General features: G+C 40.7%; 1 protein-coding gene across 10 annotated transcripts in view; it reads left to right on the forward strand.

Moving 5' to 3' along the window:
- Positions 1 to 20,811, forward strand: part of SPG11 (SPG11 vesicle trafficking associated, spatacsin) — a 118,647-nt gene that overhangs the window by 50,505 nt on the left and 47,331 nt on the right. For all 10 annotated transcript variants that reach the window (XR_009209854.1, XR_009209856.1, XR_009209855.1 and 7 more), the window contains exons 17-26: positions 464 to 570; positions 2,943 to 3,088; positions 5,033 to 5,194; positions 7,562 to 7,628; positions 13,328 to 13,493; positions 15,133 to 15,338; positions 15,600 to 15,708; positions 17,008 to 17,167; positions 17,583 to 17,855; positions 18,474 to 18,674. Coding sequence is in view for 7 of the 10 variants with exons in the window: in XM_032175459.2 (XP_032031350.1) it covers positions 464 to 570; positions 2,943 to 3,088; positions 5,033 to 5,194; positions 7,562 to 7,628; positions 13,328 to 13,493; positions 15,133 to 15,338; positions 15,600 to 15,708; positions 17,008 to 17,167; positions 17,583 to 17,855; positions 18,474 to 18,674 (1,597 nt within the window). In the remaining 3 variants the exon portion in view is untranslated. The remainder of the gene's footprint in view (positions 1 to 463; positions 571 to 2,942; positions 3,089 to 5,032; positions 5,195 to 7,561; positions 7,629 to 13,327; positions 13,494 to 15,132; positions 15,339 to 15,599; positions 15,709 to 17,007; positions 17,168 to 17,582; positions 17,856 to 18,473; positions 18,675 to 20,811) is intronic.

Here is a 20,811-nt window from a genome sequence, read left to right on the forward strand (position 1 = left end):
TCATGGCTCATTGCAGCACCTCGAACTCCTGGGCTCAAGCAATTCCCCCACCTCAGCCTCCCAAGTAACTGGAACTACAGGTGCATACCACCACACTTGGCTTGTAAGAGTTTTTTAAAAGCCTCTTATTAAGTTTGAATATGCTAAAAAGTTTTTGCTGTAAAAACCAATAAAATGTGGAGTATCTTAAAGTACAAGGTATCTATTAATCTGATAAAGATTTGGTTAAATTTCATCATGGTAGTGAACATATGATGTTTCTAAAATCTCTGTCTCTAAAATTGTTTCCAGATCATGAAGAATACGTAAAATACAACACAAGAGTGGGAGTATTTTGTGTTATATTTACTTTTTAATTCCAAGATTCTTTTTTTAAATGCTAATCATCGCCTGAGCAAACATGGTTGTAATTGTCTTATCCTGTATGTTAAACAAAGAAGTTTTTTGTTTGTTTTATATACAGACTTAGTCCTGAAAATTGTCCCTTTTTGGAAAAAAAAGAGTTACATGAAGCACACCCTTGGTTTGAATTTTTAGTTCAGTGTCGACAAGTTGCCAGTAATTTAACAGGTATGGGTATACTGTATTAAACACAGAAACTTTCTTTGGATCAATCACTGGTCTGTTGAATAGTATTAAACTTGTGAACTCTTTTAAATAAATTATTTGGCTGTGGTCAGCTATCTGAATGTAATCTAGGCTCACGCTTTAGGTAAGAAGCAGAAGGAAGGCCAAAAAGGTTAGCCATCAGCCAGCCAAGAAAAGCTAGACCTGGAGCAAAGAGCTTCTGTGGTTTTGTCCCCCTTCCCCTTAGCATCATGTTCTAGAATTTCCCTTATCCCACCAGTTTGTCACAGGCTGAATTTCTGCTCTCTGGTAGACTGACACCCTTTTTCCATGAAGAAGTGGTCTGTCTTCCAGATCTCTGTTTTGAATTTTTAGTAAGGAACTCCAAATGGAGTTAAAAGAAATCCATAGTATGTGTGAGATTGTTGTGTCCTCTGCAGTGGAGCTGCTGATGTAGAGGCTTACTCTGGTTGTAATCAGACAGAAGAGCCTTGTTATCCCTGAGGACTTAGCTGGTGTTATCCCAGAAATATGGGAAAGGGGACAGGCTGAATGACCACAGACAAGGAATGTCAGCAGTCTTTCAGTTACATGTAATGTCCAGTTTCTCTCGAAATGCAGAATTTTTTCATAATGTGGGTTTTGTTTTTTGGTTTTGCATGCTGATTATGAAGTAATATATGTTCATTGTTAAAAAAAAAATTAGAAGTCACAGACAACTATCAAGAAGGTAATACTGGCCAGGTGTGGTGGCTCACACCTGTAATCCCAGTGCTTTGGGAGGCAAAGTGGAAGGATCACTTGAGGATAGGAGTTCAAGACCAGCCTGGGCAACATAGCAAGACCCAGTCTCTACAAAAGATTTTTTAAAAGTAGCTGTAGTGGCATGCTCCTGTAGTCCCAGCAACTTGGGAGGCTGAGGTGGGAGGATCACTTGAGCCCAGGGGTTAGAGGATGCAGTGAGCCATGATTGTGTCACTGCACTCCAGCCTAGTTGACAAAGCAAGACCCTGTCTCTTTTTTAAAAAATAATTAATTAATTAAAAAGTAATACCTCCATAGGTAGATAGCCTAGGTACATAGGAAAATAACCACCCATAAGTAACCACTGATAATATTTTAATGTATTTTGTTCCAGTTATCTTCACTGTACTTTTTAAAAACCTAGTCTCTTGTATTTCATTCACCCAACAAATATTTATTGAGCTCCTACCTTGTGACAGATTATTGTAAGTGCTAGTAGAACAACAAGAAACATCTTTGTTTTTATATACTGCTTTTTTGTGTGTAATATTATAACAATTTTCCCACATTCTTAAAGACAATGACCATTTTAAGCCGGGCGCGGTGGCTCACACCTGTAATCCCAGCACTTTGGGAGGCCAAGGTGGGTGGATCACGAGGTCAGGAGATCCAGACCATCCTGGCTAACGTGGTGAAACCCCATCTCTAATACAAATACAAAAAAAAAAAAAAAAATTAGCCAGGCGTGGTGGCGGGTGCCTGTAGTCCCGGCTACTTGGGAGGCTGAGGTAGGAGAATGGCGTAAACTGGGGACGTGGAGCTGCAGTGAGCCGAGATAGCACCACTCCAGCCTGGGCGAGAGAGTGAGACTCCATATTTAATTTACTATTCTCTCATTTTCTGACAATGAGGCCATTTTCCATTTTTTTCTATTATAAATAATAGTCTTGAATATATTTCAATATAAAACTTGGTCCTTGTTTCAGGTTATTTTCTTAGCACAGATAGGTTTTGGGATATAAAACTATTGGGTCAGAGGTTACACATGTTTTTAAGGTTCTTGCTGTAGGACCAGATTGCTTTCCAAGGGAGTTGTACAATTTTATTTTAAGTCCCAGTCTCTACTCACTGTGACCAGCTCTAATGCTTGATGATGAGTTTTTTCAAATTATTGCTAATTTTATAGGTAGTCTATGGCATCTAATTAATTTGCATTTCTTTGTTGCTAGTGAATTATATAGTTTTATGTGTCAGGTATTTATATTTCCTCCTTCATAAATTGGTTATTTCATTTGCCCATTTATCTGTTAGAGTCAGTATTTTTGGCATTGATTTGGATGAGCTCTTTGTTGAGTACAAACTCAGCAACTCCTTAGGTTGTCATTTGTTATAATTTTTCTCTCAGTTCATTGTTACCTTTTAATTTTCTTTGAACAGAAGTTTTTATTTTTATGTAGACAGATCTTTAATTTTTTCCCTCTGTGATGTTTTCCCATTGCTTTTAAACTTCGGAGGTCCTTTTTTTTACTGTGGATAGAGTTAAAAATTAATGTTATTTTTCTCCATTTATGTAATTCTTAATTTAGTATTTATCCCTCTTAAGGAGAAAAACACTGTCTTTTATTTTCCAGATCCCAAACTGATCTTCCAGGCTAGCCTTGCAAATGCTCAGATTTTGATTCCCACCAATCAGGCCAGTGTAAGCAGTATGCTATTGGAAGGACATACCCTCCTGGCCCTTGCTACTACAATGTATTCTCCTGGGGGTGTCAGTCAGGTATGGATAGCACTTTATGACAAAATAGGAATGATTTCTAAATTTAGCAGAATTATCTATGGATTGTCTAGATCTAAGCTGATATTAAAATATAACTATATTCAAGTGTTTCATTAGATTGAAGAGCAGAGAATAAGGCTGAATTTAAAAATTTTATATCTCAGCCCGGTGCAGTGGCTCACGCCTGTAATCCCAGCACTTTGGGAGGCTGAGGTGGGTGGATCACTTGAGGTCAGGAGTTCGAGACCAGCCTGGCCAACATGGTGAAACACCGTCTCTAATAAAAATAGAAAAAACTTAGCTGGGCGTCTTGGCGCACACCCGTAATCCCAGCTACTCGGGGGGCTGAGGCATGAGAATCGCTTGAACCTGAGAGGCGGAGGTTGCAGTGAGCCGAGATCGCGCCACTGCACTCCAGCCTGGGCGACAGAGCGGGACTCTGTCTCAAAAAAAAAAAAGAAAAAAAGAAAAGAAATTTATGTCATCTTCAGTTTAAAGGGAATGAAGCCAGGTGCGGTGGCTCACATTTGTAATCCCAGCCCTTTGCGAGGCCAGGGTGGGTGGATTGCTTGAGTACAGGAGTTTGAGACCAGCCTGGGCAACATGATGAAACCTCCATCTCTACAAAAAAAAAGATTTAAAAATTAGCTGGGCATGACCGAGTGCGGTGGCTCACACCTGTAATCCCAGCACTTTGGGAAGCCAAGGCAAGTGGATCACTTGAGGTCAGGAGCTCAAGACCAGCCTGGCCAACATGCTGAAACCCCGTCTCTACTAAAAATACAAAAATTAGCCAGGCATGGTAGCGTACGCCTGTAATCCCAGCTACTCAGGAGGCAGAGGCAGAAGAATTGCTTGAACCTAGGGGGGCAGAGGTTGCAGTGAGCTGAGATCGCGCCAGTGCACTCCAGCCTCTGTGACAGAGCAAGACTCCGTCTCAAAAAAAAAAAAAAAAAAAAAAATTAGCTGGGCATGGTGGCGTGCTCCTGTAGTCCCAGCTACTTGGGTGGCTGAGACAGGATTGCTTGAGCCTGGGAAGTCGGGGCTGCAGTGAGCCAAGATCATACCACTGCACTCCAGCCTGAGTGACAAAGTGAGACCCTGTCTCAAAAAAAAAAAGGCGGGGCTGGGAGGGGAGTGAATATGTTATATAGAGATTCTTTTTTCCCTTTAGTTTGTTTTCCAATGCTCCAGATTTGTTTTCAGAATACAATTAGGATCTGCTTGCTTCTGGGAGTAAGAATACTTTAGATCTGTGGCTTGGTAATTATTCTCTACTATTTGCCCTCTTAGGTCAAAGGAAACCATAATCTTCAGCTACCCATATAAACCGTATTGAGGGACCTAGTGGAAATGTGCCCATCTTTGCTTTTTAGAAGTAGAGTGGCCTGTTTAGAGGGAAATTAAGAATGTTGTTTAATATCTAATCTTCAAAAGTTTCTTACTGGTGCTAGCTTAACTTAATGCCACCTTTTTTAGATTGTTGCAGTATACCTTACACAACTATTTAATCCTCTATTTTTAATCACCTGTCAGAAATTAGAGTCATAGAATAACTTTAGAGTTGAGTGAGAAGTCATCTAGTTTAGCAGTTTGTAAATATTTTAAAATATATATTATTGAATTAAATATTGGCAGAGCTATTTTTCAAACAATTCCTTTACATACAGCTTGAAAACCACTGATCTAGCTGAACTTCCTAATTTTGCAAATGGGGAAACAAAGACCTGATATTAAATATCTAGCTAAGGTCACATAGCTAGTTTGTCTTAGAACCAGAACAAGAACTGTTAACTTATGACTACTTGTCTAATGCTATATTCACTACCACATACTCTTCTCAAGCTAATCTTGTTTCACAGGGTTCTTGTGAAAAAAAAAGACTTAAACTTTGAGAAGAGAAAAATGCTACTCTCCAACCTGTTATCTGTTTTTTTTACTTAGGTTGTTCAGAATGAAGAAAATGAAAACTGTTTGAAGAAAGTGGATCCCCAGCTATTGAAGATGGCATTAACTCCTTACCCCAAGCTAAAAACTGCTCTCTTCCCACAGTGCACTCCTCCTAGTGTCCTGCCATCTGATATTACACTCTACCATCTTATTCAGGTACAGTATTTAGGTGGCCAATATTTAGGTCTATCAGAGTTCAGCCAGGAAAACAGAAATCACTCTAGATCTTTCAACTGGAGGGCATTTAACGTAGGGAATTACTTACACAGCATGATAGTAGAATGGGGAAACCAAACGTGATAGTGAGACAACCCAAAAATAACAAAATAGGAAGCCATCATCACCCCTAAGTCTGCAAGAACAATGCAAAAAAGTGGTGTTACCAGAACCCAGAAGCTGGAGCCATCTCTGGGAGTTAAACTAACAACCAGGCTGCCTAATGGGAACTGGGAACATAGAGTATGGAGGTAGAAACTTAGCGGAGATGCCCCAGGAAAATGAAGGGGGAGAATATCTTGGCTTCTTCCCTCTTCCCATCTTTAGTCTCCCACAGTGTCTTTGTGGCTATATTTATCTGGTAGCCAAAGGGCAAAGGAGCTTGGGAAATGTAGTTTCCTGCAATGCTGAGCAGAGTGGGAAGGGTGGAGGTGGGTCAGAGCAAACAGTTGACCAGCATACCTGTTTGCTGCTTTCATCAAAAGCTTCTCTATTCTGCCACTTTTAACTTCTAACTATCTCTTCTCAATGAATCAGGGATGTTTTTTTAAATCAGTGCTTTTAAATCTTTTTCAGAACCTCTAAGAATGTGAGAAAGCTATAAACCCTCTACGCAGAAAAATTACACATATGCATATAATTTTGCTTACATTTCAAAGTGATTCACAGACTCCCTGAAGCCTATTCAGGGATCCTTGGTTAAGAACACCTTCCTTTGCCCATTTCTCATTTCAAAAGGTTTTTCCTTTTTCCCTGAATACACATATTCTCATAGTATCTTCAACTCAACGTAAAGTTTATAATTCTATAAAGGAGCAGGGTGTGGTGGCTCATGCCTGTAATCCCAACACTTTGGGAGGCCAAGGTGGGCGGGTCACCTGAGGTCAGGAGTTCAAGACCTAGCCAACATAGTGAAACCCCATCTCTACTAAAAATATAACAATTGGCCAGGCACAGTGGCACGTGCCTATAGTCCCAGCTACTTGGGAGGCTGAGGCAGGAGAATGGCTTGAACCTGGGAGGCGGAAGTTGCAGTGAGCTGAGAGATCTGCACCATTGCACTCCAGCATGGGCAACAGAGCGAGACTCCGTCTCAAAAAAATAATAATTCTATAAAGACACAATCTCTTATTCTAATGCAGAGACTTCTTAGGGTATCGACTGGTGCTACTTAAAAGTGTGGTCAGCACTTGTATACTGCTTGTTGCTGGAATGTGGTGAGATTAGTATCTTGCACCAAAATATATATCTGCTGTGTCCCTAAGTACACTGTTCAGTTCAGTAGGGGTTTTTTTTGTAGCAAGACTTTGAAGAAGGAAGCAGTATTCTAGATTTATACTGATAGAAGTGTCTTATCTTGTTTTAGACCAGCACTTTGAGTAGCACTGGTATAAATGATAAGTGGATTATGTAAAAACATAGTTTTACTGGGAAAGCACAGGTCACAGATGCCCCTGTGTCTTGTTTTTTCCCAGGCAAAACAAACATAGTTTCACTACGTAAAGTAGTTTGAATCAGCTTGAAACACAAGTGGTTTCATGTTGTTCTTTGTTGTGTTTTCAAGTGGACTGATTTAATTTTTTTAGTGGTTATTTTAGGAAGAGTATTCCTTCTTTAATAGATCACAAAATCTTCTTTAATTTTACATCAAAGCTACTCTTTTTTGGGACATCCAAATCCTGACTTTTTTTGTTGTTTTTTTCCTGTATTTTTCTCACGATCTGTTTATAGACTTTGCTAAACATTTGGCCTAGAAAAATTCCAAACAACCACTACTTGCTGCTGCCAGACCTTTTCTGATTGACTTCACCTTGGTCTGCTATTTTTTCTTTGTTGTTCATGTTGTTGCTCATCACATTCCTTCAACTATTTATCTAGTTTTTTCTTCTTTCTCTTTTCCTTTCCTTCCCTACCCTGTTCTTTGCTCATCTTCCCATGTTTACCTGGTAACGTTTTCTAGTCTTTTAGCCCTCTTGCTTTTTGATTCCAAAAGCATTTCTGAAGCCCATTTTACTTTATAGTTGATGCTCCCTCTACCAAAAGAGTATAGCCTTTGCAGACGTAGTTTGATATAAGGAGAGTCTTTAAAAGGAACTTACCCAGTTCTGTTTTAATTAAGATATGAAGATGTCTCATAATTCTATTTTATTTTTAGCTGTGTTCAAAGAATTTATGTCCAGAATGATAAGCCTTAAATTGCCTTGGAAAAGGGGAGCAGACTACCTCTGAAGTCCTTTCATATAATTTTTTTTACCTGTTTTATAATCAATGAACTTCTAATTCTGTTTAACTTTTCCCCTTTTTCAGTCATTATCACCCTTCGATCCTAGCAGATTGTTTGGCTGGCAGTCTGCTAACACACTAGCTATAGGAGGTAAGTCATCATGGGTAGTTCTTGAGACATGTTTTAGCGGTGTCAGCTATAGAAGTTAATATATGTAAAGCCAATCTAGTTTTCTCATTGATTTTTATTTTAAAAGTAAAGGTGTATTCCAAAGGAAAAATAGTTTGCAGAGACAGTATTGAAAACATATTGTGAGTTAAAAGTGAATGTATTAGGTTACTAGTGCTGTACTTGCTGAGAAATGTAATGTGTGACTATTTGCTTATATTTCTTCCTTTTTTTTTTTTTTTTTTTTTTTGAGACGGAGTCTCGCTCTGTTGCCCAGGCTGGAGTGCAGTGGCGCCATCTCGGCTCACTGCAAGCTCTGCCTCTCGGGTTCACGCCGTTCTCCTGCCTCAGCCTCTCCGAGTAGCTGGGACTACAGGCGCCTGCCACCACACCCGGCTAATTTTTTGTATTTTTAGTAGAGACGGGGTTTCACCGTGGTCTCGATCTCCTGACCTCATGATCCTCCCACCTCGGCCTCCCAAAATGCTGGGATTACAAGCGATAGCCACTGCGCTCAGCCTATTTCTTCCTTTCAAAAAAATTATTCTTCATTTCCAGTATAGTATCATAAAAATTAAAAGCATAGGTGTCAGCATTAAACGAATCCTGGCCCTACCATGTAATTAATACCTGTATGACCTTGGTCATGTGATCTAACCTCTTTAATTCTCTATGAAATGAGGTTAATCACAGTGACCACCTAACACATTACTATGAGAATAAAAGGAGGCAAGGCATTTAAGTACCAGATTCACACACACTGCTGTCCTATAAAGACCATAAGGCTTTCTCTGATTTATTTTTTTCTGTTCTTAAACTGTTTTTTCTATTTCTTTTTTATCTTTAATATCATGTTACCTGTGGTGCCTCTGCCTATATTACCCTAAATTACGCTTTGCATTAGTACTTTGTACATAGTATGTACCCAATATCTATTGACATACATAAAAATGAATTTCTTAATGTATATGTTTTATAAGTTCAAATTTTGATATATAGAATTTACCTCGTGCCCAGAGTCCAGTGCATGCCAAGCCTACAATAGATGTTCAGTAAATGTTTTTTGAGTGCTGAAAAAAGTAGTGCTTATTGCATTACAAATAGAAATACTCTTTCTCAGTGAAGTTACTAGAGAGTAGACAAAATCCCCTCTCCTCTTGTGATGGCTCCAGCTCCATCACTTAGGTGGTATCTTGACCTGGCATTCTAACTCTGGGAAATTGAGCACTCTGCCAGGTAGAGTAGAGGCACAGAGAAGTTGAAAGCATGTTCCCTGCCATTTTTAGAAGTTTAAAACATACTTGAGGAAATAAAGCACAAAGTAAATGAAACTGTTATGAAAATGTAGTACTTTTTTTTTTGGAGGTGGAGTTTTGTTGCGCCCAGGCTGGAGTGCAGTGGCACAATCTCGGCTCGTTGCAAGTTGTGCCTCCCGGGTTCATGCCATTCTCCTGCCTCAGCCTCCCGAGTAACTGGGATTACAGGTACCCACCACCACGCCTGGCTAATTTTTTGTATTTTTAGTAGAGATGGGGTTTCACCGTGTTGGCCAGAATGGTCTCAATCTCCTGACCTCGTGATCCACCCACCTCAGCCTCCCAAAGTGCTGGGATTACAGGCGTGAGCCACCACACCCAGCCAATACATATTTATAAAATTGGGAACCTGTATTTAATTTGAATGTTGACTTCTTTTTTCTTATGGTTTTACCACTGAACAGGGATGTAAGAACACTGTGTGGTGACTTGGCTTCTGCACCAGGCCAGAGTAAAATTTCCCTCTAGATTAAATTTTCTCTTATACACAGTCTCCACACTAAGCCCCAGCCTGCTAAAAAATTATGGTCTTATTTGAATAAAAAACTCAAATGTGCTCATTTCAGTACTGTGTGCCTTACACACGCTCAGCAAATGTTTAATGAATGGCTTTATATGTAATTATAAGTTGCCAAAGTCGCTCTGTTCTCACAAGAATACAAATAGGGCATGTGACAGATTTTTTAATCTCAAAGAGGGAATGTACTTTCAGGTAAGACCTTTGTAAGATGAAAGATACCTCCAGGGTCTTCAAGCCTTTTTTTTTTTTTTTTTTAGGAATCAGGTCACAATGTGAAAAGTCCTTGGAATTCCATGAGAAAACACAACTTTATTTCACAAATAAGCTTTGAACTTTGAAAACAAGAGCAGATACACTGTTTTCCAGAACTAGTTTCTGGAACCAGATCACAGTGTTGTCTTTTTTAAAAAATAGGTAGTAAGTGGTTAAGAGACAATTGAATAGTACATGACAGGAGTGACTCTTTCTAACTGGAGTCAGCCTTCCATATCCTTGGGTTCCACATCCAAGGATTCAACCAACCTCAGATGGGAAATATTCAAGAGAACAAACAAACAATTTAAAAAAAAAAATAGAACAATAAAAAAATACCAATTTAAAAATACAGTATTACAACTATTTACATAGCATTTACATTTATTAGGTATTATAAGTGATCTAGAGTAATTTAAAGTGTATGGGGAAATGTGCATAGGCTGTATATAAATACTATGCTATTTTACAGGGACTTGAGCATCTTTCTGTGGATTTTGGTATCCAAGTGTTTCAGGAACCAGTCCCCCATGGATACCAAGAGATGACTAGACTCATATCAAAATATGTTCTGACTTCAAATTTATCTAAAAGGAGACATTTTTGTTTGATATTTTCTTGGGTTTAGAGGAACTTTAAACTGAGCTATTCTGCTGGTCTTATTAATAGAAAGATGGTACCATCTTTCTAAGATGTTCATGCTCTATGAATACAGCATCAGAAAGTAAGTGATAACAAATGGAAATTATAGAAGGGTAATTAGTGTAGAGGGAAAAATGTTCTAAAATTACCTGTTGGAGGCCAGGCGCAGTGGCTCATGCCTGTAATCCTAACACTTAGGAAGCTGAGGTGGAAGGATTGCTTGAGGCCAGGAATTCAAGACCACCTCAGACAACATAGCAAGACACTGTCTCTACAAAAAATTAGCTGGGTATGAAAGGTAAGGGTCAAGAAGGTGAAAGAAAAATGTTAAAATTAGCCAGGCATGGTTGTGTGTGCCTACAGTCCTACAGGAGGCTGAGGCAAGAGGATTGCTTGAGTTAAGGAAGTCAAGGCTGCAGTGAGCTATGGTCATTCTACTGCACTCCAGCCTGGGCAACAGAGCAAGACCCTGTGTCCAAAAAAAAAAAAAAAAAAAAATGCCTGTTGGAGAAAGGTACAGTGAGTTGGCTTTGGTGAACAGAGGACTCATATAAATATGTTAAAAGGGATTTTATTGCATAATGACCTTTTGTGAATGAATTTAAAAGCTCCTTTTGCAGATATTTAACAGATTTTATAACTATAGGGTTATTGGCTATTGCCTTTCTGAACTTAAAGGATCATCAAATACAGAATTAAAACCAGGATGGTTCAACATACACAAATTAATAAATGATACACCACATTAACAGAATGAAAGACAAAAACCAGGCCAGGCACGGTGACTCACACCTGTAATCCCAGCACTTTGGGAGGCCGAGATGGGTGGATCACGAGGTCAGGAGATAGAGACCATCCTGGCTAACATGGTGAAACACTGTCTCTACTAAGAAATACAAAAAAAAATTAGCCAGGTGTTGTGGCGGGTGCCTGTAGTCCCACCTACTTGGGAGGCTGAGACAGGAGAATGGTGTGAATGCGGGAGGCGGAACTTGTGGTGAGCCAAGGTCACGCTACTGCACTCCAGCCTGGGCAACAGAGCGAGACTCCATCTCAAAAAAAAAAAAAGACAAAAACCATATGATCATATCAATAGATGCAGAAGAAGCATTTAGGAAAATTCAACATCCTTTCATAATAAAAACTCTCAACAAATTAGGCATAGAAAGAATGCATCTCAACATTATAAAGGCCATATATGACAGGCTCACAGCTAATATCATACTCAGCAGTGAAAAGTTGAAAGCTTTTCCCCTAAGATCAGAAATAAGACAAGGATGCCCACCCTTGCCACTTCTGTTCAACATAGTAGTTGAAGTCCTAGCCAGAGCATTTAAGCAAAAAAAAAAAAAATGAAAGGCATCCAAATCAGAAAGGAAGAAGTGAAATTGTCATTGTTTGCAGATGGCATGATTTTGTATATAGAAAATCCTAAAGACTCTACCAGCAAAACTGTTAGAACTAATAAACAAATTCAAGAAAGTTGCAGGATATTAAATCAACATACAAAAATCAGTGTTTCTATATATCAACAGCAGACTCTGAAAAAGATAATGAACAAAACTATCCCATCTCTATTTTTTAATAGAACACAAAATACTTAGGAATAAGTTTAATCAAAGAGGTCAAAGATCTGTACATATTAAACTATCAAACATTGGTGAAAGAGGCTGGGTGGGCTGGGCGCGGTGGCTGGCTGGACACAGTGGCTCACGCTCATGCCTGTAGTCGCAGCACTTTGGGAGGCTGAGGTGGGCAGATCACCCGAGGTCAGGAGTTCGAGACCAGCCTGGCCAACATGGCGAAACCCCGTCTGTACTGTAAGTACAAAAATTAGCTAGGTGTGGTGGCACGTGCCTGTAAGTCCCAGCTACTTAGGAGGCTAAGGCAGGAGAATCGCTTGAACCCAGGAGGTGGAGGTTGCAGTGAGCCAAGATTGTGCCATGGCACTCCAGCCTGGACAGCAGAGCAAGACTCTTAAAAAAAAAAAAAAGAAGAGGCTGGGCGCACGCATGTAATCCCAGCGCTCTGGGAGGCCAAGGCAGGCAGATTGCTTGAACTCAGGATTTTGAGATCAGCCTGGGCAACATGGTGAAACCTCATCTCTACCAAAAATACTAAAGAAAGCCGGGTGTGGTGGCATGCACCTGTGGTCCCAGCTACTTGGGAGGCTGAAGTGGGAGGATCACCTGAGCCCAGGAGGTGGAGATTGCAGTGAGCCAAGATTGTGCCACTGCACTCCAGTCTGGGTGACAAAGCCAGACCCTGTCTCAAAAAAAAAAAAAAAAAAACCCAAAAAACAAAGTCAGTTATGTTGTATACTTTAAATATATACAGTTCTTAAAAGTTAAGTAAGTTGCTCAAGTGCTCAAGGTCATGCAGCTAGTGATGTCAAGACCAGGGATCTCACACTTTTTTTTATTTTTTTGAGATGGAGTTTCACTCTTGTTGCCCAGGCTGGAGTGCAATGGCGTGATCTTGGCTCACCACAACCTCTGCCTCCCAGGTTCAAGTGATTCTCCTGCCTCAGTCTCCCAAGTAGCTGGGATTACAGGCATGCACCACCACGTCTGGCTAATTTTGTATTTTTAGTAGAGACGGGGTTTCTCCAAGTTGGTCAGGCTGTTCTCGAACTCTTGACCTCAGGTCATCCGCCTGCCTCGGCCTCCCAAAGTGCTGGGATTACAGGCGTGAGCCACCGTACCCGGCTGGAGCATCATTTCTTACCAGAATTTTTATGCAACTTCTCAGGTACACATCTTTGTATAAAATGAAGGCTACCTCTATACATTGAAGTAAAATAAATCAGATTTTGGTAGGTTCAAAGTGATACATAGTGATGCAAAATGATTACAGCAACCAGTTTTATCATTAGAGAGTTTTCCATGTGCAAATCTGAAATTAATTATGGTGATATACAGATAATTAATATTGTTTTACTTTCCCCCCAGATGCATGGAGTCATCTCCCACATTTCTCTAGCCCTGACCTGGTTAATAAATATGCTATAGTGGAACGTCTGAATTTTGCTTATTATTTACATAATGGACGGCCATCATTTGCATTTGGTACTTTTCTGGTCCAGGAATTAATCAAGAGCAAGACTCCCAAGCAGCTGTGAGTATTTAAAATATAATTTTGGCTGGGTACAGTGGTTCACACCTGTAATCCCAGCACTTTGGGAAGCAGGAGGATCACTTGAGCCCAGGAGTTCAAGGAGGCAGTGAGCTATGGTCATGCCACTGCACTCTAGCCTGGGTGACAGTGAGGCTCTGCCACTAAAAAAAAAAAAAAAAAAAAAGTAAAATAAAATATAATTTGTATTCTAAAAAAGGGCATATCTGTGTAACATTTTACATGTACATTGAAAAACATACTGGAAACATACCACAGTTAACAGTGATTACATTTGGATGGTGATTATTGTTGTTTTCATTTGTGCTTCCCTGTGTTTCCCAAGTTTTTGGCATTTAGTGTGTGTGATTTTTGTTAATTGGAAAAAAGATAAATATGTTTTGAAAAATAATAAAATTTAAAATCATACAGGAGTTTGTCAAGTATTAGCAGTTAAAGAGGGAATTCTAAGGGAGGGAGAACATTAGGACAAATACCTAATGCATGCGGGGCTTAAAACCTAGATGACAGGTTGATAGGTGCCACAAACTGCCATGGCACATGTATACCTATGTAACCTGCATGTTCTGCACATGTATCTCAGAACTTTAAAAAAAGGGAATTATATGATGAGATGTGAATTCTATATTTAATGTCTTTAATAATTCATTTAATTATTCATTTTTATAAAGCACAGAATTGAGAGGAGCATTTACTATAATGAACAGCTAATTATAGATTTACTTTATTGGTTTGTTTTGTAATTAACAAAGTAATACCTTTTTTATGGTAAAGTATTCAAGTAGTTCAGAAAGGTGAAAATGAAAGCCCTCAGCCTCCCATTCCACATGGTAAAAACATGGTTAATAATGTCTTGTGTGGGCTGAGCACAATGGCTCACACCTGTAATCCCAGCATTTTGGGAGGCCAAGGTGGGTGGATCACAACGTCAGGAGTTTGAGACCAGCCTGGTCAATATGGTGAAACCCTGTCTCTACTACAAATACAAAAATTAGCCAGGCGTGGTGGGTGCCTGTAGTCCCCAGCTACTCAGGAGGCTGAGGCAGGAGAATCGCTTGAACCTGGGAGGCGGAGGTTGAAGTGAGCCGAGAATCACGCCACTGCACTCCAGTCTGGGCAACAAAACGAGACTCCATCTCAAAAAAATAATAATAAAAATAAAAAATAGTAATTTCTTTTGTCTTTCCCAAATTTTCTATTCCTGTAAAGGGCCTATGTGAGTTTTTTTAAATGTGCTTTATGATGTCAAACTTACATTTAAGTGGCATTGATATTCTTTGTAGTTTGTATACATACTCATAATTGATAAGATCACAAGTTGGCAGTCTTTCAGAAGTTATACTTCGTGTCTTCTTGATGAAGTTGGAGGCAAGAATAATTTAGACTATGACTAAGCGTTTTAGAAAGTCACCTTAAGGGAAGGGGGTGCTCTTGTGCCAAAAGACAACTGAAAAGCTACCAGGAACCTAAACGGGTAGGTGCAAGGGGCAAAAGGTAAGGGAGAGGAGGCCACAAATCACATGGCTGGCACTCCATGTGTCACTGATTTAATCCCATTTGCTTTTCCTGGTGAGACATGATTTTCATGTGCTGATGTGATTTTGATTCCTTTCTTTTTCAGGATCCAGCAAGTAGGCAATGAAGCCTATGTTATAGGGCTCTCCTCCTTCCACATACCTTCAATAGGAGCTGCATGTGTCTGTTTCTTAGAATTGCTTGGCCTTGACAGCCTCAAGCTCAGAGTTGATATGAAAGTGGCCAATATAATTTTGAGCTACAAGTGCAGAAATGAAGATGCTCAGTACAGCTTTATCAGAGAGTCTCTAGGTACGGCAGCTTTTCTTTATCTGGCCTGCTTTGTTTAGAGAAGGTGTGACTAGGTCTAAGGCATTGAATTGTGAGTGCTTGGGGGGGAAATTATTATCTTCTTGGTTTTATCCTTTTCCTGCAGAGTGTGTGTTCTTTATCTCACTTTCTTGGGCACTTTAATTGGGTTCTGAAATGGCCCTGAGCCACACTATTCAAGCAGAAATGCTCAGGTTTTGACTTTTTCTCTTGACCATATTTTGTTGTTTATATTTCCTACAGCCGAAAAACTATCTAAACTAGCTGATGGTGAAAAGACAACCACAGAAGAATTGCTTGTTCTCTTAGAAGAAGGTACATGGAACAGCATTCAGCAACAGGAAGTAAAGAGGTTTGTGAGTTGCAGTCTCAGCCTCTTTTCTAACAAGCTTATTGTGCCAACCTGTGTTTTTCTTTGAACAACTCTGGTGTTTTCACTAAATCCCCCTAGACCTTATCTTCTTCTTTATCTAGCATATAGCAGATACTCAGTAAATGAAAAATGATTTTAATTGCATCTTGCCATCAGTGAAAAGAGGGTGAAAATAGCAATTCTCTCTTTAGAGATGGACTTACCAAGAGACGGAGAGCAGCTTTGTCTCCTCCACTGCCCTGCTAGTCAGAGAAGTCTTTTAAATGGTACATGTTGAAATGCCAGAAGATGTGGGTTCAGATGTCTTGGAGGATTGGAAAAAAATGAAGAAGAGGATGATGTAGGATGGGTCTTCCAAAATTTGACTTTAAGTAATGTCCTTACTTTTTTCATTGTATTATGTCAGTTGATAATGGAAGCTGAAGTGACTGTATGTAAAAGCACCTCCTTACACTTCATGCCTTCTTTATGCTGCCCCACTGGGGCTGACCTAACCACTCCAGACCCTGAGAACGCACCCTTTTTCTGTACATCCTATCACTGATTCTGTTCTTGGCAGAATCCTGCTTGCAGCAGGAACATGTACCCTCCCCCTGGTGAGGAGGCCCAGGCACCCACCAGGCCTCTGAGTACTCTAAAGTGAATAGAGCAAGAGAAATAAGTGCTCAGAAAGTTTCTTGACTGACAACTTACTCAGTTCTCCTAAGGATGCTACACAGCCAATATAAATAGGTACTTGATTGATGACTTGGGGAAAGAATGAATTGTGCCAGTATGCTAAGCTAGCTATTCTGCCTTATGGGTGAAAGAGTCTACTTTTTTTGGCTGGGCACAGTGGCTCACACCTGTAATCCCAGCACTTCAGGAATCTGAGGCGGGCAGATCACCTGAGGTTGGGAGTTCAAGACCAGCCTGACCAACATGGAGAAACCCCATCTTTACTAAAAATACAAAATTAGCCAGGTGTGGTGGCACATGCCTGTAATCCCAGCTACTCAGGAGGCTGAGACAGGGGAACTGCTTGAACCCAGGAGGTGGAGGTTGCAGTGAGCTGAGATCACACCATTGTACTCCAGCCTAGGCAACAAGAGCGAAATTCTGTCCCAAAAAAAAAAAAGCTACTTTTTTCAAAGTAGCCTAATATTTAGTATTTGTTGGAGAATATACTGTGCTTTAATTTATATCATTTTTACTCATTTTCCAGTTCAAGCTAAAGCTATATTTTAATGAGTTTTTTGTTTTTTTCTTGACCACCCCCACCTCTAATTCTGATTATAGGTTATCCAGTGAATCTATCAGCCAATGGGCATTAGTGGTACAGTTCTGCAGGCTACACAATGTGAAACTAAGCATATCTTACCTTAGAGAATGTGCCAAAGCAAATGATTGGCTGCAGTTCATTATTCACAGCCAACTCCACAGCTACCACCCAGCAGAGGTAAGCCACTAATTGTTAGCAGTCACTCAAAAGGAAATAGGAACACTTCTCAGAAGATAGCATTCTTTCTGTTGTGTAGACATGACATAGGCCTTTTTTTTTTTTTTGACAACCAGGATACATACTGGATACATGGGCTTTTGTTTCATATGATACTATTATTTTTCCTAAGATTTCAGTGGGTTGGCATCAGACAAGGCACTAGTACTGAAGAGCTGAAAAGCTTTTGTGACTTCAGATTGAATATGGAAATTCATTCAAAGGCACCATACAACTTTGTAAAATTATATAGTAGTCACTCTGACTTAGTTCAGGGTGATAAAGCATAATTTTATCTATGCTTTTCTCTAACATTTTCAGCTCCAGCTGAAACTGAAAGTTGGGTTTCTGTTTAATCATCTGATATGCCTTCTAGGTGAAATCCCTTATCCAGTACTTCAGCCCAGTCGTTCAAGACCACTTAAGGCTGGCTTTTGAGAACTTGGCCTCAGTGCCCACCTCCAAAATGGACAGCGATCAAGCCTGCAATAAGTCCCCCCAGGAACTTCAAGGAAGCAAAGAAGAGATGACCGATTTATTTGAAATTCTGCTCCAATGCCCAGAGGAGCCAGACTCCTGGCACTGGCTTCTGGTTGAAGCAGTGAAACAACAGGCCCCTATCCTCAGTGTTCTGGCCTCATGTCTCCAGGTGAGGATCATGAGAAGCCTAAATTAAGTACCCAGAGAACAATAGAATAAATGATGAGGGACAGGAAAGGCTGATAATCTGAAGTGGGGTGATGATGACTGAGGTTCCAGCATGTGTTTCCAAGTTCACTGTAACATTTTGGGCTGCTCTAGCTTAGGCTCTGGGCCATTTAGTGTACTTTCTTGTGCCTTGACATTCAGTGAACTCAAGTGATCAGAGCCTTGGTTCCTGGTTGGCAGTCACAGAGAAAGACGCTTTGGTGGACTGACAACCACTGTTTCTTTGGTGCCTTTAGCAGGGAAGAGGGACATTCCAGACAGTCCTTTAATCAGCAGATCAGTGGAGGGCAATCCTACTTTCTTACAATTAGTACTTCCCTGACTTTCACATATACCCCCTTCTGTCTGCTTCTTGGTCTTTTGACCTGCAACACTCTGCAGGACAGTTTAGAATGGTCCCTTGGTTGCTCATTAGTTTGTTTCATGTTTGAAGGCTTTTCAAGCCATTTCAACTAATTAAATTAGGTGACTTATTTTAAACAGGAAATATCCATCTGTAGTATTTGTACATTTGCCAGGTAATCCAGGCCTAGTTGTTATTTTATTTATCCCATGGCAGGGTGCCAGTGCCATTTGTTGTCTCTGTGTTTGGATGATCACTTCTGTGGAGGACAGTGTTGCAACTGAAGCAATGGGACACATTCAGGACTCGACAGAGGACCATACCTGGAACCTTGAGGATCTTTCAGTCATCTGGAGAACATTATTAACAAGACAGAAGAGCAAAACTCTCATCAGAGGTTTCCAACTTTTCTTTAAGGTAGTGATAGTTGCTTTACTTCTTTCCAGAGCTTAGGGGGTTACTTCAGCATATCCCCTCTTGGCTTTTTCTTATTTCCATCCCTGGATTTTTTTTAGCCAACAACAGATGATGATGATAATATTAGAAGTACCACTTACTGGCTGGGCGCAGTGGCTCACGCCTGTAATCCCAGCACTTTAGGAGGCTGAGGCGGGCGGATCACTTGAGGTCAGGAGTTCAAGACCAGCCTGTTCAACATGGTGAAACCCTGTCTCTACTAAAAATACAAAAATTAGCCAGGCGTGGTGGCATGGGCCTGTAATCCCAGCTACTCGAGAGGCTGAGGCAGGATAATTGCTTGAACCTGGGAGGTGGAGGTTGCAGTGAGCCGAGATCGTGCCACTGCACTCCAGCCTGGATGACAGAGCAAGACTCCGTCTCAAAAACAACAACAACAACAAAAGTACCATTTACTTACCAAAGTCGTATTTATTTATTTTATTTTATTTTTTGAGACAGGGTCCTACTCTGTCACCCAGGTTGTAGTTCAGTGTCATGATAAGGATCACTCCAGCCTCAACCTCCAAGGCTCAGGTGATCCTCCCAACTCAGCCTCCCAGGTGGCTAGGAAAACAGGCACACACCACCATGCCTGGCTTTTTTTTTTTTTTTTGCATTTTTAGTAGAGACAGGGTTTCGCCATGTTGACCAGGCTGGTCTTGAACCCTTGGGCTCAAGTGATCCTCCTATCTCATCTTCCCAAAGCACTGGGATTACAGGCATCAGTCACCACACCTGGCCCAGGGTGGTTTTTTGTTTTTGTTTTTGTTTTTGTTTGAGACAGAGCGAGACTGTCTCAGGCTGGAGTGCAGTGGCACGATCTTGGCTCACTGCAACCTCCACCTCCCGAGTTCAAGCAATTCTCCTGCCTCAGCCTCCCGAGTAGCTTGGACTACAGGCACGTGCCACCACGCCCAGCTAATTTTTTGTATTTTTAGTAGAGACGGGGTTTCACCACATTGGCCAGGCTGGTCTCAATCTCCTGACCGCGTGATCCTCCCACCTCGGCCTCCCAAGGTGCTGGGATTTACAGGCGTGAGCCACCGCTCCAAGCCTCAGGGTGCTTTTTATACATTATTTTAGTGAGTTTTCACAATAATCCTATGTGAAAATAATATTAGATATTATGGGCCAGGCACGGTGGCTCACATCTGTAATCCTAGCCCTTTGGGAGGCTGAAACGGGCGGATCATTTGAGGCCAGGAATTTGTGATGAGCCTGGCCAACATGGCAAAACCCCGTCTCTACTAAAAATACAAAAAATAAAATAAAAGCCGAGTGTGGTGGGATGCACCTGTAAACCCAGCTGCTTGGGAAGCTGAGGCATGAGAATCACTTGAACCCGCGAGGTGGAAGTTGCAGTGAGCCAAGATCGCACCACTGCACTCCAGCCTGGGTGACAGAGCAAGACTGTGTCTCAAAAAAAAAAAAAAAAAAAAAAAAGATTATGAAGTGATGTTGCACTCATTTGACAGACTAATAAATCAAGGCTCACAAAACTTAAGTAACTTACCCAAGGTCTCAAAATACTTTAGTAAGTGGTGTATTTACAGTTCAGAGCCATACTTGCTAATTCAGAACTCCTTTTACCTGACTGAGCGACTCCCACTGACAACAATAAAATGTATGAATCAGTGCCACAGGCAACAGTAGGTAACGTGGATCAGTAGAGCTGATTATCCAGGTGTGTGTGTTTAAAGTGTTATGCCTGGGCATGCTAGCGCACACTTGTAATACCAGCACTTTGGGAAGCCTAGGCAGATGGATCACTTGAGTCCAAGAGTTCAAGACCAGCCTGAGCAACATGGCGAACCCCGTCTCTACAAAAATTAGTCGGGCACGGTGGCACGCACCTCTAGTCCCAGCTACTGTAGAAGCTGAGGTGGGAGGATCACCTGAGGTCAAGGCTGTAGTGAGTGAGCTGTGATCATGCCACTTTACTCCAGCCTGGGCGACAGAATGAGGCTGTGTCTCAAAAAAATAATAAATTAAAAATAATAATAAAGGTGTCATAGCACCATCTAGTGGAATGCTTCCTGCCTATGTGCAATAGGCTAAGTATAGAGTAGACAGAAAATGGATTGTTGAGTAGGTA

Source organism: Hylobates moloch, unplaced genomic scaffold (genome assembly GCF_009828535.3).
Source record: "Hylobates moloch isolate HMO894 unplaced genomic scaffold, HMol_V3 SCAFFOLD_14, whole genome shotgun sequence".
Lineage (NCBI taxonomy): Eukaryota > Metazoa > Chordata > Mammalia > Primates > Hylobatidae > Hylobates > Hylobates moloch.